General features: G+C 42.7%; 1 protein-coding gene across 2 annotated transcripts; it reads left to right on the forward strand.

The window, feature by feature from the left end:
- Nucleotides 1-1328: 1328 nt before the first annotated feature.
- On the forward strand, nt 1329-15984 carry zc3h12aa (zinc finger CCCH-type containing 12Aa). 2 transcript variants are annotated; one of them, XM_082963144.1, is made up of 7 exons: nt 1329-1648; nt 2708-2842; nt 6332-6803; nt 8488-8627; nt 12015-12249; nt 13549-13655; nt 13937-15984. In XM_082963144.1, exons 3-7 carry the CDS (start codon nt 6409-6411, stop codon nt 15067-15069), a joined length of 2010 nt encoding a protein of 669 aa, XP_082819270.1. In that variant the 5' UTR covers nt 1329-1648; nt 2708-2842; nt 6332-6408; the 3' UTR covers nt 15070-15984. The 2 variants fall into 2 exon arrangements, with proteins under 2 accessions (XP_082819270.1, XP_014022589.2); XM_014167114.3 differs by lacking the exon at nt 2708-2842 and having other exon boundaries at nt 1336-1648.
- The last annotated feature ends 3372 nt before the right edge of the window (nt 15985-19356 follow it).

Below are 19356 nucleotides of genomic sequence, written 5' to 3' on the forward strand. Positions count from 1 at the left end.
GGGGATAAAAGTTAAAAATATATATATATATTTTTTAAATAACTTCACCAGAGAACATGATTTAGCCACAGAGGTTTATTAGCTTATTTCTTTTTAATTGCTGTGGATTATTTGAAATTACAAGCACATACAGCCGGGAAGTGCGCAATTTAGGGAAGCGTGCAGTTTGGGCAGGAGTGCAGCAAATATCAGAGCTGATTGACATATCCCTGGTGAGTGTGCATATTCACATATTCACTGTCTTTATCCTTTTTTTGGGACAATAATTTCCTCATCCAGGCTAGATGGACGTCATAGCCTACAATGTCTCCAATTTTCAAAGGCCTCAATTAGACGGTTGCATTGAAGACAAGTTTGTTTTTATTGATCTCAGTTTGTCATTGTCAGCAGATCAGCCTATCCTGTCATTTTGTGGTATTAAAGATTATGCCAATGTCTCCAGTCATGGCAAGTAAGTGTTGTAGAATTGCACGAAATGTGTTTATAAAACTCTATATTTTCTCGGATCCTGCTAAAGAATGTCCCTCTAGCTGGGGCTGAGCTCTGGATGTGAGCGAAGAAAGGAGAAGAAAAGCAGAACGGTGTTTTTTGTGAACAGTGAGTTATATTATTAGCTTAATTTCTGACTATCCAATCTACTCATCACTTTAGCAATAGTAGGCTATTTTATATTAGTCTGCAAATGCGATGATAGATCCATGCAATGCTTTATTATAAAAGGTACATACTTTTGTGAAAAATCTAGCTTCCCCCAAACTTGAAACCCACATGCCACCTATTCACATACTCAAAACACACACACACTATGGCTTTGGATTGGTATTCCCTAACAAGGTAGGCCTAAGAGTGCATCAACCCAGCATGAGACAATGTAAAGCATGACATCTAGTGGGAAAATCTGTTCTGTACCATAGAGTATATCAATAGTGAACTAGAGCCTACATTTCACAAGGGCAGATACTTATCACTGTAAATACATTTACACTGTAGGTTAAGCCTAGATCATCACTGTAGCCCATTGTTAATGTCTAAAATATTCTAAAGTTTTCATGGAGAGCAAATCCAGTCAGACAATGAAATAGGCCTACAGGCATAGCTGCAGGAAGATGGTTTGGGGGTTGTGGAGCTGCCGTGGGGGGAAGGGGGGGGGGAGGGGGGAGCTGGTCCGCTAATACAGGACTAGTAAAGGCCCAGTGCACTACTTTTGTGAGAAAAAAATAAACGTTTCTTTTTTTCAATTATTATTTTTTATTCAGATCTTTATGGATGCAGCACCCCTACTTACTGCTGCTATACCTACAGGTATAACATGTCCATAATTTTGGTGAAGTGATTTAGAAATCAGACTTTACCTCAAGTTAACAGGGCACGGTTAGTTTCAGTTTCAGAAATTCAAGAATTGAATTTGACTTCAAGGCTAGGACTGAAAAAAATGTAGCTTTACAGTAGTGTAGGCTATAATTTGAAGGAAACTTGGGAGGACTTCAACAAATTGGGCCCGTGGCCGCACAGGAATAAAGGAAAGACACTTTTGAGTACGAGAGGGAGGTGCTGCGGTTGCGAAGTCATAGCGTAAATCGGAAATGCTAAACGTATGGTCGAGGTGAAAATGGAGCACCACGAAGAGGAACACTAATTGAAAGTTAAGGTAAATTCTAAACACTATTGTCAGCGTTGTGTATTTGTACAAAGATCATGATTTACTCTTATTTTCACTCAAACGTCACATGAATCTGATTTACGTGTCACCTGTCCTTGGATTAAGGTATTCGTTGGTACAGGAGAGCCTGGCGCCGTGTTTTTCTCACGACAGTGAATGCATTGTCGGCCTTTGTAATGTAGTTTTTGTATATGCTATTTTATTATTTACATGGGTAAATACTTAATATTCGTGTGGGATTAATCTAGTTCTTTGATTCGTCCAGGGTGCTTCAGGCTATGGTAATGTTACATTTGGGAAGTTTACCAGTTTAATTGTGTGGTTTCTGTGATACATTGCAATAATCTAAGAACCGTTTGCAATTGCTGTAGACTTGTGACACTGTAGCCTAATGTGAATACAATCATATTAGGCCTGCAACGTAATACAAATGTAATGCAGTAAAGTCTATGTCAAGTTGTCAACTGAATAATTTGCATATTACTCTAACATAATACAGTATGTCAGCCAAACTACACTGAACACAAATATGAAGTGTTGGTCCCATGTTTCATGAGCTGAAATTAAAGATCCCAGAAATGTTCCATATGCACTAAAAGCTTATTTCTCTCAAATGTTGTGCACACATTTGTTTACATCCCTGTTAGTGGGTGGCAGATAGGTTAAGAGTGTTGGGTTTCGGTTGCTAGTTCGAATCCCTAAGCCGACTAGGTGAAAAATCTGACATGCCCTTGAGCAGGACACTTAACCATAATAGCACCTGTAAATCACTCCAGAGCGTATGTAAAAATGTTAGTGAGCATTTCTCCTGTGCCAAGATATTCCTTCCATCTGACAGGTGTGGCATATCAAGAAGCTGATTAAGCAGCATGAGCATTACACAGGTGTACCTTGTGTTGGGGACCATAAAGGCCACTCTAAAATGTGCAACACAATGCCACAGATGTTGAGGCAGTGTACAATTGGCACGCTGACTGCAGGAATGTCCACCAGAGCTGAATTGAATGTTAATTTCTCTACTATAAGCCACCTCCAATGTCATTTTAGAGAATTTGGCAGTACTTCCAACCGGCCTCACAACCGCAGACCACGTGTAACCATGCCACCCAAGGATCTCCACATCCGGTTTCTTCACCTGTGGGATCGTCTGAGACCAGCCACCCGGACAGCTGATGAAACTGGGTTTGCACAACCATAGAATTTCAACTGTCAGAAATCGCCTCAGGGAAGCTTATCTGCATGCTCGTCATCCTCAACAGGGTCTTGACCTGACTGCAGTTCGGTTTCGTAACCGACTTCAGTGGGCAAAAGCTCACCTTTGCTTGCCGCTGGCACGCTGGAGAAGTGTGCTCTTCACGGATGAATCCTGGTTTCAATTGTACCGGGCAGGGGCGAAAATCTGATATCAACTTTGGAGGGGACAATTACATTACATTTTCTCAAGAGCAATTCCTGAGGGGGACACCAAAAGTAGTGCTGTAACACATAGCCTACGTTTAATATGGTAAATGTATATTGAGGAACCAAAGAAATAAGGTGTTTGCCGTACTCCTAACCACCGGTACCCAAAACTACACAACTAATCACAACAGCAATACCATTGCCTTTAACAAATCTTAGTTCAGTCACCAGTTTAAGTTGAGAGTGGCATTTTCCAATTATGTTCCTATTTTACAAGTAAAAAAATTGAGAACCTTTCATAATGTTGCCAAACAAAGACTCAACAAACTTACCTGAGACTCCCTGTCTCTGCCAGTCTGTCCCTGCATATCTGTCCCCAACTCTGCTGTCTGTGTGCCATCTGTTGCCTGCTCTGCCTAATGACATCATTGTGAAACATTTCCATTAGAATTTCATTTCTTTCTTATGAACATTTTATCAACTAGTCTTTGAGATATTAGGCTACTAGGGTTCTTACTTTGTGTTTTGGTGTACTGAAAAATACTCTGATGTCCGTCTTTTTTCTGCCATTTTTCTGCCATTTTTCTACCTGGTTGGCTACACACACACAGTATGTAGGTTATTTACAGTAGGAGATGGGCTTCTATCATCTTATCTTCTGTCATTCTATATGGTCTTCGATCTAAAAGGTAGCTAGCAAATGTGAAACGGATTGCAGTGACAAGAGTTGACAGCTGTATGAGTTCACCATTTACACAACATATGCTGCAACCTTTTGTAATTTTAATAGTTTGTTTCATATTGGCTGGCTTCTAACAATAGCTGAATTTGCAAAGCTAGCGAGCACCAATTCAGTGGTGTTTGCTATAATCTTTGCTACCCGGGTTAAATAAAGGTGAAATAAAATGTATAAATAAAAGTTCCCTTGCGACAATTTAGCTTTTGCAACGAGACCATTAAATATATTTAAAACAACGGTAGAAGAGAGTGTAGTTCTGTTCAGTTTATCGCTAACCTTATCACAGGGACTTTGAAGCACTAACTTACATGCATGCTGATCTTGGAATAAATTGACGATAGCAAAGATTCCATCTTTGACGACGCCACATAAATGGAATAGGTACTAGCTAGCTTAATAGTTAATATTTGCGCGCTAGCTCTGCATATTCAGCTAGTGTGTGTGCGCGATTGACTGGATTAACCTCACATCAGTTACGTGCATTGAGTGCCTTTCAGACAGTAGATACGACCTCTACGTTATCTCGCAAGCTAAGGAACTGGCAGTGGATCAAACCATTGTGAGGCAAAGGGTGGGGGGGTCGCAATCTTTTGAAACTTAAAAACGAGCTATTAAGTGTCTATAATCAGCACAATTGCTTTCATTGCGTATTATTAATATTATTTAAATGACATAGTTATGTTTCAGTAATATATTGGGGGGGACAAATCATATTTTTCCCAGGATGGGGTGGTTGTGTCCCCCCCGGGATTTCCGCCCCTGGTACCGGGCAGACGTATGGGAGAACGGTTTGCTGATGTCAAAGTTGTGAACAGAGTGCCCCATGGTGCCGGTGGGGTTATGGTATGGGCAGGCATAAGCTGCGGGCAACAAACACAATTGCATTTTATCGATGGCAATTTGAATGCACAGATGTACATTGATGAGATGCTGAGGCCCATTGTCGAGCCATTCATCTGCCGCCATCACCTCATGTTTCAGCATGATAATGCACGGCCCCATGTTGCAAAGATCTGTACACAATTCCTGGAAGCTGAAATTGTCCCAATTCTTCCATGGCCTGCATACTCACCAGACATGTCGCCCGTTGAGCATGTTTGGAATGCTCTGGATTGACGTGTACAACAGCGTGCTCCAGTTACCTCCAATATCCAGCAACTTCTCACAGCCATTGAAGAGGAGTGAAACAACATTCCACAGGCCACAATCAACAGCCTGATCAACTCTATCCGAAGGAGATGTCACACGGCATGAGGCGAATGGTGGTCACACCAGATAATGATTGGTTTTCGAATCCACGCCCCTATTTGTGACCAACAGATGCAAATCTGTATTCCCAGTCGTGTGAAATCCATAGATTAGGGCCTAATGAATTTATTTAAATTGACTGATTTCCTAATGTGAACTGTATCTCAGTAAAATATTAGAAATTGTGCCGTTTTATACAGTGCTGTGAAAAAGTATTTGCCCCTTTTCTGATTTTCTCTGTTTTTGCATATTTTTTATGATGAATGTTATCAGATCTTCAAGCAAAACCTAATATTAGATAAAGGGACCCTGAGTTTACAAATAACCCAAAAAATGGATACTTATTTGTTTTTTGTTGTTTTTTAATTAACAAAGTCATGGTCCCGTGTGCCTCAGTTGGTAGAGCATGGTGTTTGCAACGCCAGGGTTGTGGGTTCGATTCACACGGGGGACCAGTAGGGAAAAAAATGTATGAAATGTATGCATTCACTACTGTAAGTCGCTCTGGATAAGAGCGTCTGCTAAATGACTAAAATGTAAATGTAAAATTTTATGCAACACCCAATTCCCCTTTGTGAATAAGTAATTGCTCACTTACATTCAATAACTGGTTGTGCCACCTTTAGCTGCAATGACTGCAACCAAATGCTTCCTGTAGTTGTTGATCAGTCTCTCACATCGCAGTGGAGGAATTTTGGCCTACTCTTGCGTGCAGAACTGCTTTAACTCAGCAACATTTGGGTTTTCAAACATGAACTGTTCGTTTCAAGTCCTGCCACAACATCTCAATTGGGATTAGGTCTGGATTTTGACTAGGCCATTCCAAAACAAATTTTTAGGGGCTTTTTAGCAATTTTTCATGTAGACTTGATTGTGTGTTTTGGATCATTGTCTTTCTGCATGACCCAGCTGCACTTCAGCTTATAGATGGATGGCCTGACATTCTCCTGTCGAATTCTCTGATACTTAGCAGAATTCCTTTTACCTTCTATTAAGGCAAGCCGTCCAGGTCCTTAGGCAGCAAAACATCCCAAAACCATCACACTACCACCACCATGCTTGACCGTTGGTATGAGGTTCTTACAGTGGGATACAGTGTTTGGTTTTCCCCAGACATAATGGGAGAACTGCTATCCAAAAAGTTGACTCAGGTTTACCAAAAAGCACCTGGATGTTCATCAATAATTATTTTATTTTTATTTATTTTTTTACTATTTTTGTTCAGTGTATATATGCATAACATTGTCTTGAATTTAACTGAAGTCTCTCTCTGTTCAATCCAGGCAACAGTATCAACATGAAAAATAGGTCATAACCCTCCCATGCTGTACAAGAAAGCCCAGACAGACAGTAGTAGAGCATGGACCAGGCCTTTCCCAGCCTCCAGACCCCAGCCACTGGTCCGTTTGAACCCAACCCAGGAGAGCTCCAGCTCAGGGTAGACTTCTTCAGAAAGTTGGGCTACTCCCCGATGGAGGTTCGGACCGCCCTGCTGAAGCTAGGCCTGAATACAGACACCAACTCTGTACTGGGGGAGCTGGTCCGCAGCGGAGCCAGCACTAGTACTTCTAACTCAACCATCCCCGATAGTGGTGACGATACTACTGGCCCCACAAGCCACACAGGCTCCAGCATGGCCTCCTCTAGGACCCATGGCCTCCAGAGAGACAGACCAGTCTCATCGCTGGAAGACAGAAGGGACACAGACAGTGGACTGAAACCAATCGTTATTGACGGCAGCAATGTGGCCATGAGGTGAGCGAGTCGAAAAGAGAGGAAGTGATTTGTCTCGTTATGTTTGTAAGAGCTAGCATTCAATTGAAGTGTTTCAATGAGTTCAGCTGTGTTGGTGCGCACGTGTATGTCATGTTCATGACAGTCCTGTCCTGTAAGGGTTAAGGTGTTATTGTGGTTGAGAAATTAGATGAAGCAGCTGTACTGCATTATGTTCTCCTCGTGTGGTTGGTTGTACATCACAATGATAATGACAGCCAGCTATGTGAAAAATGCCTGTAAAACTACAGGTGTACAACTACTCATTATCAGCTGATGAACTATGACCCTTCAACACAAGAACCGCACGCTCTTCTCATACACCTTAATGCAATTTTGTCAGCTGGGTTTGAAGAGGTAGTTAGCCATGCCTGTGCATGCCTTTGCTAAGGTTAATGCTGTACTATATGCAAATCTCCTATGCAAGTCTCTGCCTCGCACTGGCTCCCAGTGATCGCTATGTGTCAAGGCGGTGTTTATATTGTCAGGATAGAGTTCATATTGAACAGGCCAGACGACATTGTCACTCAAGTCTTATGTCTTCTTAGTTCAAGTATTTGCATATACGACCATTTAACTGCCTGCTCCTTATTACATGGATGGACCCAAGCCAACATTTTTTTGATTACCTAGCTATTTGAGTATACAGTGTGTGTTTTGTACTCTATTCAAGTTATAAACCAATAAGGAGACACAATCCATGTGTATGTTCAAAGGAATGTCAGATTCACATGTGGTGACAGGTAGCCTAGCAGTTCAGAGCATTGGGCCAGTAAACAAAACATCATTGGTCCAAATCCCCAAGCCGATTGGCTGAAAAGTCTGTTAATGTACCCTTGAGCAAGGCACTTGATCCTAAGACTTTCATGCTTAATTCCACTCGTGTCGTGCTTATTTCGCTTTTTGCGACTCACAGAAACAACTTTGCAGAAGAGCACAACATGTCAAATCCTAAAAAGTTGCTGCAAGGAGCGTCAACGCTCTGTCAACAGAGCTCAGTGCTTATTTTTGGATACATTAGGGTGCAAAATCGGACTTTTTGGATATAATGTTAATGATATGTTGGAGAGACCCGACTGAATGATTTTAAACATAAAGAATCATATTTGTCTTGGTAAAATGTCTTCACCAAAGCTTGTTGTCACCCAATCATCCTACCATGTGATGGTTTTATGTTTTGCCAAAGATATTTTTTTTACCTGGTGTTTTATATTTATTGTCCAATGAAGTTCAAAGGTCTCTCTGCAAGTGTTATTTAGCTCTGCTATGCGTAAAATAGGACCTTGATGTACAGTATAGCTGTCATTCTGTCATATGTTATCTTTTAACAGATATGTTACTTTAATGATGTCGTGCTACTTTACTCCTCAGAAAGAGTACTTGTTTAGCTGCGTGCCTGTGTTCCTGTATTTAATTTTTTAAAACTGTGCAAACCTTGTCATTCGCTTGCATTGCCACTGTGAAGCGAATGCATTGTAGACAGACAAGAAATGATTTGGTCAAATTAGCTTTGCTCTACCTTTTTTTTAAACAATGAAACAATCAGAGATCGACATAAAACTGCACCTTCACCTCTCTGCCCTCTTCACTAGAAATGTTTGTTGATTCATCGAAAGTAATGACATATTTATTTATCCCATTTCCTGCTCTCTTGTCTCCCTTCCAGTCATGGTAACAAACAAGTGTTCTCCTGTAGGGGAATTGAGTTGGCAGTGATCTATTTCCTGGATAGAGGTCACTCAACTGTCATTGTGTTTGTGCCCTCATGGCGCAAGGAGCAGCCCAGGCCTGATGTCCCCATCACAGGTGAGATTCACAAATAGTGCATTCAGATTTATAGTGCATTCACATTTTGTTACGTTACAGCCTTATTCTAAAATTAATTAAATATAAAAAAAAATATCACATTTTTGCAAATGTATTCAAAATAAAAAACATACCTTATTTACATAAGTATTCAGGCCCTTTCCTATGAGACTCAAAATTGAGCTCAGGAGCATCCTGTTTCCATTGATCAACCTTGAGATGTTTCTACAACTGGATTGGAGTCTACTTGTGGTAAATTCAATTGATTGGACATGATTTTGAAAGGCACACACCTGTCTATATAAGGTCCCACAGTTGATAGTGCATGTCAGAGCAAAAACCAAGCCATGAGGTCAAAGGAATTGTCTGCAGAACTCTGAGACAGGATTGTGTCGAGGCACAGAACTGGGGATGGGTACCAACAAATTTCTGCAGCATTGAAGGTCCCAAAGAACAGTGGCCTCCATCATTCTTAAATGGAAGAAGTTTAGAACCACCAAGACTCTTCCTAGAGCTGGCTACCTGACCAAACTGAGCAATTGGGGGTGAAGGGCCTTGGGCAGGGAGGTAACCAAGAACCCAATGGTCATCTCTGACAAAGTTCCTCTATGAAGATGGGAAAACCTTCCAGAAGGACAACCATCTCTGCAGCACTCCACCAATCAGGCCTTTATGATAGAGTGGCCAGACTGAAGCCACTCCTCAGTAAAAGGCCCATGACAGTCCGTTTGGAGTTTGCCAAAAGGCACCCAAAGGACTCTCAAACCATGAGAAACAAGATTCTCTGATCTGATGAAACTAAGATTGAACGCTTTGGCCTGAATGCCAAGCATCACTTCTGGAGGAAACTTTGCACTATCCCTACAGTGAGCCATAGTGGTGGCAGTATCATGCTGTGGGGATGTTTTTCAGCGGCAGGGACTGGGAAACAAGTACAGAGATCCTTGATGAAAACCTGCTCCAGAGAGTTCAGGACCTCAGACTGGGCCAAAGCTTCACCTTCCAACAGGACAACTACCCTAAGCACACGGCCAAGACAACGCAGAAGTGGCTTCAGGACAAGTCTCTGTCCTTGAGTGGCCCAGCCAGAGCCGGGACTTTAACTTGATCAAACATCTCTGGAGAGACCTGAAAATTGCTGTGCAGCGACACTCCCCATCCAACCTGACAGAGCTTGAGAGGATTTGCAGAGAAGAATGGGAGAAACTCCCCAAATACAGGTGTGCCAAGCTTGTAGCGTCATACCCAAGAAGACTCAAGGCTGTAATCACTGCCAAAGGTGCTTCAACATAGTACTGAGTAAAGGATCTGAATACTTATTTACATTTCTTTGTCATTATGTTGTATTGTGTGTAGATTGATGAGGGGGAAAAAATACATTTAATCCGTTTTAGAAGTAAGGCCGTAAAGTAAAAAATGTGGAAAAAGTCAAGGGGTCTGAATACTTCCCGAATGCACTGTAGTTCAAATTAAACTAGTCTCTCTTTCTGAATATTAATACTTATTTAATACCAGGGAGTTTTAAAAACAAACTATGTTCATGTACAATATGAAACAATGCTTTTACGGCCAGTTTCCGGGACAGAGATTAATCTCTCTCTTTTTAGTTCAGGACTCTGGAAATACATTTTGTTGAGGTCAGCAATACATACAAATACTAGACACAGAAAATCAACACACTACAATAAAGTACAGTATTCATTGTGACTGTTGCTTTAAAATAATGCAATACATTCCCTTATCTCATTGGTATGCAGAGGTTTGGTAAGTACACTCACTGCACCTACAGTATGTTTCCAGTCATGTGATGTGTCTGTAATATGAGACTGAGGCAAAAGGCATTGGGAAACTCCACCGGAGGGTATTGTTGGACAAATGTTGAAATACTGAAATCCAGAACTACTGCCTGATGTCATTCTCTAGACTTTCTGAAAAAAATTCTAAATTGTCCCAATTGTGATTGCTTCAACCCACATGTTGTCGAACACAGCAGTGACTCTTGTCCATGTACCTGAAGGCAATCGGTTATCAGTTGTTAGGTGTTTGTGTTAACCTAGCGTACAAAGCCAGTGTGCAGTAGGGCGGACCACTATTTGAAGCTGATGCATCATCACCTAGTACCCGCTGCTTGCATGGTTCAGTGAATTTGTCTGAGGTGGAGCAAGCAAGCCAAAAGTTATTTTCAATCCCAGTAACCAGGAAGTAAAAATGACACGACAGTCAGTCCTATCTAGGAATTGGGAAATCCCCAACCAGGAAGTGCAACTGTTTTTCTCACACACCCAGGTTACTGTCTGTGTCTTTAACTGTTTCCAATCAAGCATTGCGTTAAGGTTTAAGTGTTAAGTAATCGTTCAGGTAACAATCAAAGCATTTTTGACACAGACAGTTGACATTTGTGAGTGCTTTTCAGGCTTTAGTCAATAGTAGTCTCTAAAAACCTCAAGAAAATGGTTCAATATGGAGCCCTATGTCTCTCACTTATTTAAGTCAGGGTCCATATTCAAGTGTATCATTAGGAGTGCAGTTCTAGGACAAAAATACCATTATTTTTAGGTCCTATTGAATAAGATGACCTGGACAGGAGGGAACAGATCCTCGATCGCTACTCCTACTTTGAGACACCATATGAATATGGCGCCAGTTCTTTCCAAAGTTGGATTACTGAACATTTTTGCCTTTAGCTTGCCCATTTTGTTTATTTAAAGGACAATTTCCATTGTCCATTTTCACACTGTGTGTACACACAGGTCCATTTATTCAACATTCATTTTGAATGTATTTGTCAATGCTTTAATTTAGTCTGCTGGGAGGTTTCCATGTTATATGATATTGGGGATGTGGGTTGTGAAGTTTGAACAGCTTATGTAATAATTAGCCAGTCATGTAATATTTGTTTTAAATGATTGATGGATTTGTACTCTGTATGTTTTGTCTCAGGGGTTCTATTTCCGCAGTTGATGGATTTGTTTTCAGTGTCCCCTGTTTTGATTTGGGACACCTATACCATATTTGACTGAAGCAATGTTATGCAACCCTTTATTATCATAGTGTCACCTGGCTTGTTCATCATGTAAAGGTATAGAATATGTTTTTGTTTTGGAATATTAGTCATGTTAATGTGTACTAAGAAGACATTAACCGTTAAGGCAGTGGAAATAATTTGTCAAACAGAATTCCAATATGATGAAAGACCAAACATAAAGCGAACCATCTCTGCTTCTTACATCACCAACAACAGCTGTCCATGTAATCTCATTGATTATTATCTATACGGCAAAACTGATCCTAGATCAGCACTCGTACTCTGAGAAGCTTTATGAGTACAGGCCCTAGACTGGGCCATAGTAAAACACTTGGTGAAACATCTGCACGTTTTATTTCCAGACCAACACATTCTAATGGAGCTGGAGAAGAAGAAGATAGTCGTCTTCACTCCCTCGAGACGCGTCGGTGGTAAACGGGTGGTCTGCTACGACGACCGTTTTATTGTGAAGCATGCCTACGAGTCGGACGGCGTGATCGTGTCCAACGACACCTATAGGGACCTGCAGGGAGAGCGTCCGGAGTGGAAGCGCTGTATCGAGGAGAGGCTGCTTATGTACTCTTTCGTCAATGACAAGTGAGTACTGGGGGGTTGACAGTGGCAGGCATGAATTAAGTGGAGATAGAGAAGATGCAATGGTAAAGAGGCGGGGACGGGATTCAACACCCCCCCCCCCCCCAAAGAAAACCCAAAGATAAAGCCTTGCGTTCCGCTGTTTGTGGCAGGTGCACCCGATTCAACTGCCCTGCGTGCCAGATAGGTGTGAAGTGTTCCATTTTAAACCGCTTCATGTGTCTGAAGGTACAAACTCTGCCTTCCTGGCGGGCCCGGAGAGTAAATCAAGTGTACTATAGGCCGGCCAATCGGATGGCTCAGATACAGCAAAGTTGATATTTTGAGATTTCAGAACTTTTAAAACCATGACTCAACAAATACAGCGACGAGCTGGTGTTTTTATGAGTGTGTTCATGTTTAAGTTCTTGCTCAGCACTGTCAACGCTTTTTATTCAACACTTTTATAAGCCATAAAATGCACGTTCATCCTACTTCCACTCGCACTACAACCAGCACTGCAGCTGTAATGAATGAGTAGGAAGGTGTATCGATAGGCTTGCGTTGTTGTTATTATTAGCGGCTTGGGTCTTTTTTAATATCGAGGAATATTTCACTTTCTCTGTTCAAAGGAGTAACAACATGTATTTGTCCAGAGGCAGAAATAATGTTGTGGGACTCGAGTTTTGCCATCAGCTGGAAGACAGTGTCCCTTTTTGGTCTACGGCGGAAAGGGAAAGCGTAGGGACGTTAAGAGGCGAACCTTCAGTCTGCTGCTCTCTCCCTCTACTGAGACTGACCATCAGATGCAGGCACCATCAGCCCAGTAAAATACATTATTATTTAAATGTAGCTCTCTCAGCTGTGCCTCACAAGTAATACAACTGATCTATTGCCGGTGTGATTGTATAGCCTACCTAAAATGTATAAAAATAGTGCGAACAACAATACATTTGCAGGACAATTCAAGCAAAGCCAATATGCGGTGATAATGTATTGGGCCTATAGCCTACAGCATAAGCCTAATTGTTACAGTACTGTTTTTAATAGGTTAATATTGCAGAGGCTTTGTTTTTTATGTAACCTTCTAAAAAAATATCTGTAGGTCTCAGCTTGCATCTTGACTCAAAGGTTGGTGACCACTCCTGTATGGTTAAAGGATGATTAATGAGACATGTATTCATGTCATTATTTCAGATAGGAAAAGCGAACATTCCCTCTGACTGCACCAGGTTTTATTGTTCTTATCGATATAGATTAGATCCTCTGTCACTTCTCTACCTGTATGGTTTTCTGATCAATATTACCCATTTCCCGGCCCAGATTCATGCCCCCAGATGACCCGCTTGGTCGTCATGGTCCCAGTCTGGAGAACTTCCTTAGGAAGAAGCCTCTGCTGCCGGAACACAAGCGCCAACTCTGTCCTTATGGTAAGATATCAACCATAGAAATATGTGTGTGAGGTACCATAGGGTTCTAATTTGATTGTCTGAACACTGAAGCTTAGTTTAAAACCTGTCTTGTTGAAACAAAGTACTAAGCTAGGATCAGGTCTCCATTAGGCACATCTGATTTTATATCAGCACTTCTAATCAGAGACTCGTTGTGAAGAGTCCAGATACTTTCTCCTGTAGAATTGTAGAGTTAACAGTATTATTTTAGATTTAGGTAGTAATACTGTAATAACTGTCATTTATGTTTTCTATTTCAGGTAAAAAGTGCACCTACGGCGTAAAGTGTAAGTTCTACCACCCTGAGCGCGCTCACCAATCCCACTCCTCGCTGGCTGATGAGCTCAGGGAGAAGGCAAGGCTCTCCTCGGTAAAAGAGGACCGGAATCCCATGATGTCACACCTGAGGGGCCCCCAGTCTGACCCAGGATCCTTTCCCTCCTTTTCTCTGGAGAATGACCTGGAGCACAGGCTGACGTTGGAGCACCGCGGTTCCCTGAGGGAGGGTCCCAAGAGCCAGGTAACTGAGAACATGTTGCTATACTGGGATGGGCCACGCTCCTGTAGGAACCAGCAGGCCCGCATCCCCACAGCAGTAGGCCAAGGACAGATGGACTGGCCCAGTATGCCCAGTATGCTCTCCCCCTCCACTGCTACTGACCTCCCCTATGCCAGCATCTCCCATGAGTGCCTGGACTCTGGTTTTGGCTCCTATGAGAGCCAGAGCCAGTACTCGGATGTGTCCCAAGGCCACAGCAAGGCCTTCAGGCCCAGGCAGCAGCAACAGCAGGGCTTCCCCTCTGGTTCCAGACATCCAGGCATGCATCCAGAGAGGCTGGCCCAGGACAGCCCCCAGCCCTGCAGGTGTTGTTTCCATTTGGCTCCTTCCTCAGGTCCCCAGCAGCAGCACCACAGCAACCCACACCTCGACTCCCAATCCCAGCCGAGGTATGACACCTACTCGCCTCCTCTGTTCCCACCCAACATGCACCACTACAGCCTCCCCTGCAACTTCCAGCAAGACGAAGTGGGGCCACACCATTTCCACCCCGATCAGCACCCCCAGAAGTACTGGTCAGACCCCTTCCATGGCGGGGTCCCCCAGGCTAGGGCGTCCTGTAGCCTCCCCCCCGGCCCCCATCTCCATCAGCCCCCTACCCCGCATGGAGCCCCCCACTCATGCTCCTCTTACAGGGATCATCAGGAACACGACTCCTGGGCCCAGCCACCTTCTGCATTTGACACAGAGAGAGAGGAGCTCCGTAAGAAACTGCAGGCCATCTTCAACCCCCACCAGGTGGATACGGTCATGGGGATGTTCCCTCACCTGATGGATGCCCAGAAGCTGGCTGCAGAGATCCTCAACCTCAAATCTCAGAGAGGTTCCTTCTGATGCCTCTAAGCATCTTGTCTAAGGGGTTGATTTCAGGGTTGAGATAGAGTTGTGCAAGTTTAACTTCCACGTAAATCATTCATTGATGTCAATGGGATACTTGGGTGAAAATGTGCCTTGGGTAATTCTCTTGCGCTTTTCCTTTCATTTACTCTAAAGGTTTGAGCTGTTTGAAAGTGAAAGGGCAACATTTTTGTTGTTGATGTTGTCCTTCCTTCGCGGTCATGTGCTTGCATAACTTATGTGAAATCCATGACAGGTAGTGTGTTCACAGTTTGGGAGAAGTGTGTAGAATCGGGATGAATCCCCTGTCGTGTTTTAACTGGATTATTTGAGATTTTGACTTATTGAAGTTGTATACATTTATAACAGTGTTGTCAAATCTTGCCTCTAGACTCAGTACCACGGCAAAAGTGAATCTAGAGTGTTTGACTGTTGATGCATATTGTATCATCATTTGAGATATATGGTATGTGATCTCTCGTTTGTCCGAAATTCAGCTCTCATGCAATAAGAAATAATTGTCTAAAATATTGTCCTTGTCTAAAATGCCACCTTTTTAATATTGTGGTTCTGATGGCCATAATGTATTTCTTGTCTCATTGACAAATATTTTGTATTCCATCTCTTTATGCAGTGTGGAATGCAATGGTATACCTTTTTCTGTGTATAAAGCTACGCCCAAAGAGCCCCAAACACTATACAGTATCCTTTTAACCAAGAGTATATGTGGAAGAAGCTGCCAAAGAACTGAATTAATGTTGGCGAAGCACTTTGTCATTGATCCAAATGTTCTAATTACCTCATAGACCAGAATGTAATGTATTCAGCAAGATTAATGTATAAAAATATGCGTACTGTAATATGTACTGTATGGCTTGTGAGGGTCTCTTGTATCGTCAAAGACTGGGTAAATCAAATTTCAAATTTTCAAAATCAAATTTATTTTTATATAGCCCTTCGTACATCAGCTGATATTCTCAAAGTGCTGTACAGAAACCCAGCCTAAAACCCCAAACAGCAAGCAAAGCATGTGAAAGAAGCACGGTGGCTAGGAAAAACTCCCTAGGAAAAACTCCCTAGAAAGGCCAAAAACCTAGGAAGAAACCTAGAGAGGAACCAGGCTATGAGGGGTGGCCAGTCCTCTTCTGGCTGTGCAGGGTGGATACTAAAACAGAACATGGTCAAAATGTTAAAATGTTAAAATGTTCATAAATGACCAGCATGGTCAAATAATAATAATCATAGTAGTTGTCGAGGGTGCAACAAGCACGTCCGGTGAACAGGTCAGGGTTCCATAGCCGCAGGCAGAACAGTTGAAACTGGAGCAGCAGCACGGCCAGGTGGACTGGGGACAGCAAGGAGTCATCATACCAGGTAGTCCTGAGGCATGGTCCTAGGGCTCAGGTCCTCCGAGAGAAAGACAGAAAGAGAGAAAGAGAGAATTAGAGAGAGCATATTTAAATACACACAGGACACCGGATAAGACAAGAGAAATACTCCAGATGTAACAGACTGACCCTAGCCCCCCGACACATAAACTACTGCAGCATAAATACTGGAGGCTGAGACAGGAGGGATCAGAAGACACTGTGGCCCCATCCGATGATACCCCCGGACAGGGCCAAACAGGCAGGATATAACCCCACCCACTTTGCCAAAGCACAGCCCCCACACCACTAGAGGGATGTCTCCAACCACCAACTTACCGTCCTAAGACAAGGCCGAGTATAGCCCACAACGATCTCCGCCATGGCACAACCCAAGGGGGGGGGGGGGGGCGCCAACCCAGACAGGAAGACCACGTCAGTGACTCAACCCACTCAAGTGACGCACCCCTCCCATGGACGGCATGGAAGAACACCAGTAGGCCAGTGACTCAGCCTCTGTAAAAGGGTTAGAGGCAGAGAATCCCAGTGGAAAGAGGGGAACCGGCAAGGCAGAGACAGCAAGGGCGGTTCGTTGCTCCAGCCTTTCCGTTCACCTTCACACTCCTGGGCCAGACTATACTTAATCATAGGACCTACTGAAGAGATAAGTCTTCAGTAAAGACTTAAAGGTTGAGACTGAGTCTGCGTCTCTCACATTGGTAGGCAGACCATTCCATAAAAATGGAGCTCTATAGGAGAAAGCCCTACCTCCAGCCGTTTGCTTAGAAATTCTAGGGACAATTAGGAGGCCTGCGTCTTGTGACCGTAGCGTACGTGTAGGTATGTACGGCAGGACCAAATCGGAAAGATAGGTAGGAGCAAGCCCATGTAATGCTTTGTAGGTTAGCAGTAAAACCTTGAAATCAGCCCTTGCCTTAACAGGAAGCCAGTGTAGGGAGGCTAACACTGGAGTAATATGATCAAATTTTTTGGTTCTAGTCAGGATTCTAGCAGCCGTATTTAGCACTAACTGAAGTTTATTTAGTGCTTTATCCGGGTAGCCGGAAAGTAGAGCATTGCAGTAGTCCAGCCTAGAAGTAACAAAAGCATGGATTAATTTTTCTGCGTCATTTTTGGACAGAAAATTTCTGATTTTTGCAATGTTACGTAGATGGAAAAAAGCTGTCCTTGAAACAGTCTTGATATGTTCTTCAAAAGAGAGATCAGGGTCCAGAGTAACGCCGAGGTCCTTCACAGTTTTATTTGAGACGACTGTACAACCATCCAGATTAATTGTCAGATTCAACAGAAGATCTCTTTGTTTCTTGGGACCTAGAACAAGCATCTCTGTTTTGTCCGAGTTTAAAAGTAGAAAGTTTGCAGCCATCCACTTCTTTATGTCTGAAACACAGGCTTCTAGCGAGGGCAATTTTGGGGCTTCACCATGTTTCATTGAAATGTACAGCTGTGTGTCATCTGCATAGCAGTGAAATTTAACATTATGTTTTCGAATGACATCCCCAAGAGGTAAAATATATAGTGAAAACAATAGTGGTCCTAAAACGGAACCTTGAGGAACACCGAAATTTACAATTGATTTGTCAGAGGACAAACCATTCACAGAGACAAACTGATATCTTTCCGACAGATAAGATCTAAACCAGGCCAGAACTTGTCCATGTAGACCAATTTGGGTTTCCAATCTCTCCAAAAGAATGTGGTGATCGATGGTATCAAAAGCGGCACTAAGATCTAGGAGCACGAGGACAGATGCAGAGCCTCGGTCTGACGTCATTAAAAGGTCATTTACCACCTTCACAAGTGCAGTCTCAGTGCTATGATGGGGTCTAAAACCAGACTGAAGCGTTTCGTATACATTGTTTGTCTTCAGGAAGGCAGTCAGTTGCTGTGCAACAGCTTTTTCTAAGATTTTGGAGAGGAATGGAAGATTCGATATAGGCCGATAGTTTTTTATAATTTCTGGATCAAGATTCGGCTTTTTCAAGAGAGGCTTTATTACTGCCACTTTTAGTGAGCTTGGTACACATCCGGTGGATAGAGAGCCGTTTATTATGTTCAACATAGGAGGGCCAAGCACAGGAAGCAGCTCTTTCAGTAGTTTAGTTGGAATAGGGTCCAGTATGCAGCTTGAGGGTTTGGAGGCCATGATTATTTTCATCATTGCGTCAAGAGATATAGTACTAAAACACTTTAGTATCTCCCTTGATCCTAGGTCCTGGCAGAGTTGTGCAGACTCAGGACAATGGAGCTTTGGAGGAATACCCAGATTTAAAGAGGAGTCTGTAATTTGCTTTCTAATGATCATGATCTTTTCCTCAAAGAAGTTCATAAATTTATTACTGCTGAAGTGAAAGCCATCCTCCATTTGCGAAGGCTGCTTTTTAGTTAGCTTTGCGACAGTATCAAAAAGAAATTTCGGATTGTTCTTATTTTCCTCAATTAAGTTGGAAAAATAGGATGATCGAGCAGCAGTAAGGGCTCTTCGATACTGCACGGTACTGTCTTTCCAAGCTAGTCGGAAGACTTCCAGTTTGGTGTGGCGCCATTTCCGTTCCAATTTTCTGGAAGCTTGCTTCAGAGCTCGTGTATTTTCTGTATACCAGGGAGCTAGTTTCTTATGACAGATGTTTTTAGTTTTTAGGGGTGCAACTGCATCTAGGGTATTGCGCAAGGTTAAATTGAGTTCCTCGGTTAGGTGGTTAACTGATTTTTGTCCTCTGACGTCCTTGGGTAGGCAGAGGCAGTCTGGAAGGGCATCAAGGAATCTTTGGGTTGTCTGAGAATTTATAGCACGACTTTTAATGCTCCTTGGTTGGGGTCTGAGCAGATTATTTGTTGCAATTGCAAACGTAATAAAATGGTGGTCCGATAGTCCAGGATTATGAGGAAAAACATT

The sequence above is a fragment of the Salmo salar genome, chromosome 02, assembly GCF_965601325.2.
Source record: "Salmo salar chromosome 02, fSalSal1, whole genome shotgun sequence".
In the NCBI taxonomy this organism is placed as follows: domain Eukaryota; kingdom Metazoa; phylum Chordata; class Actinopteri; order Salmoniformes; family Salmonidae; genus Salmo; species Salmo salar.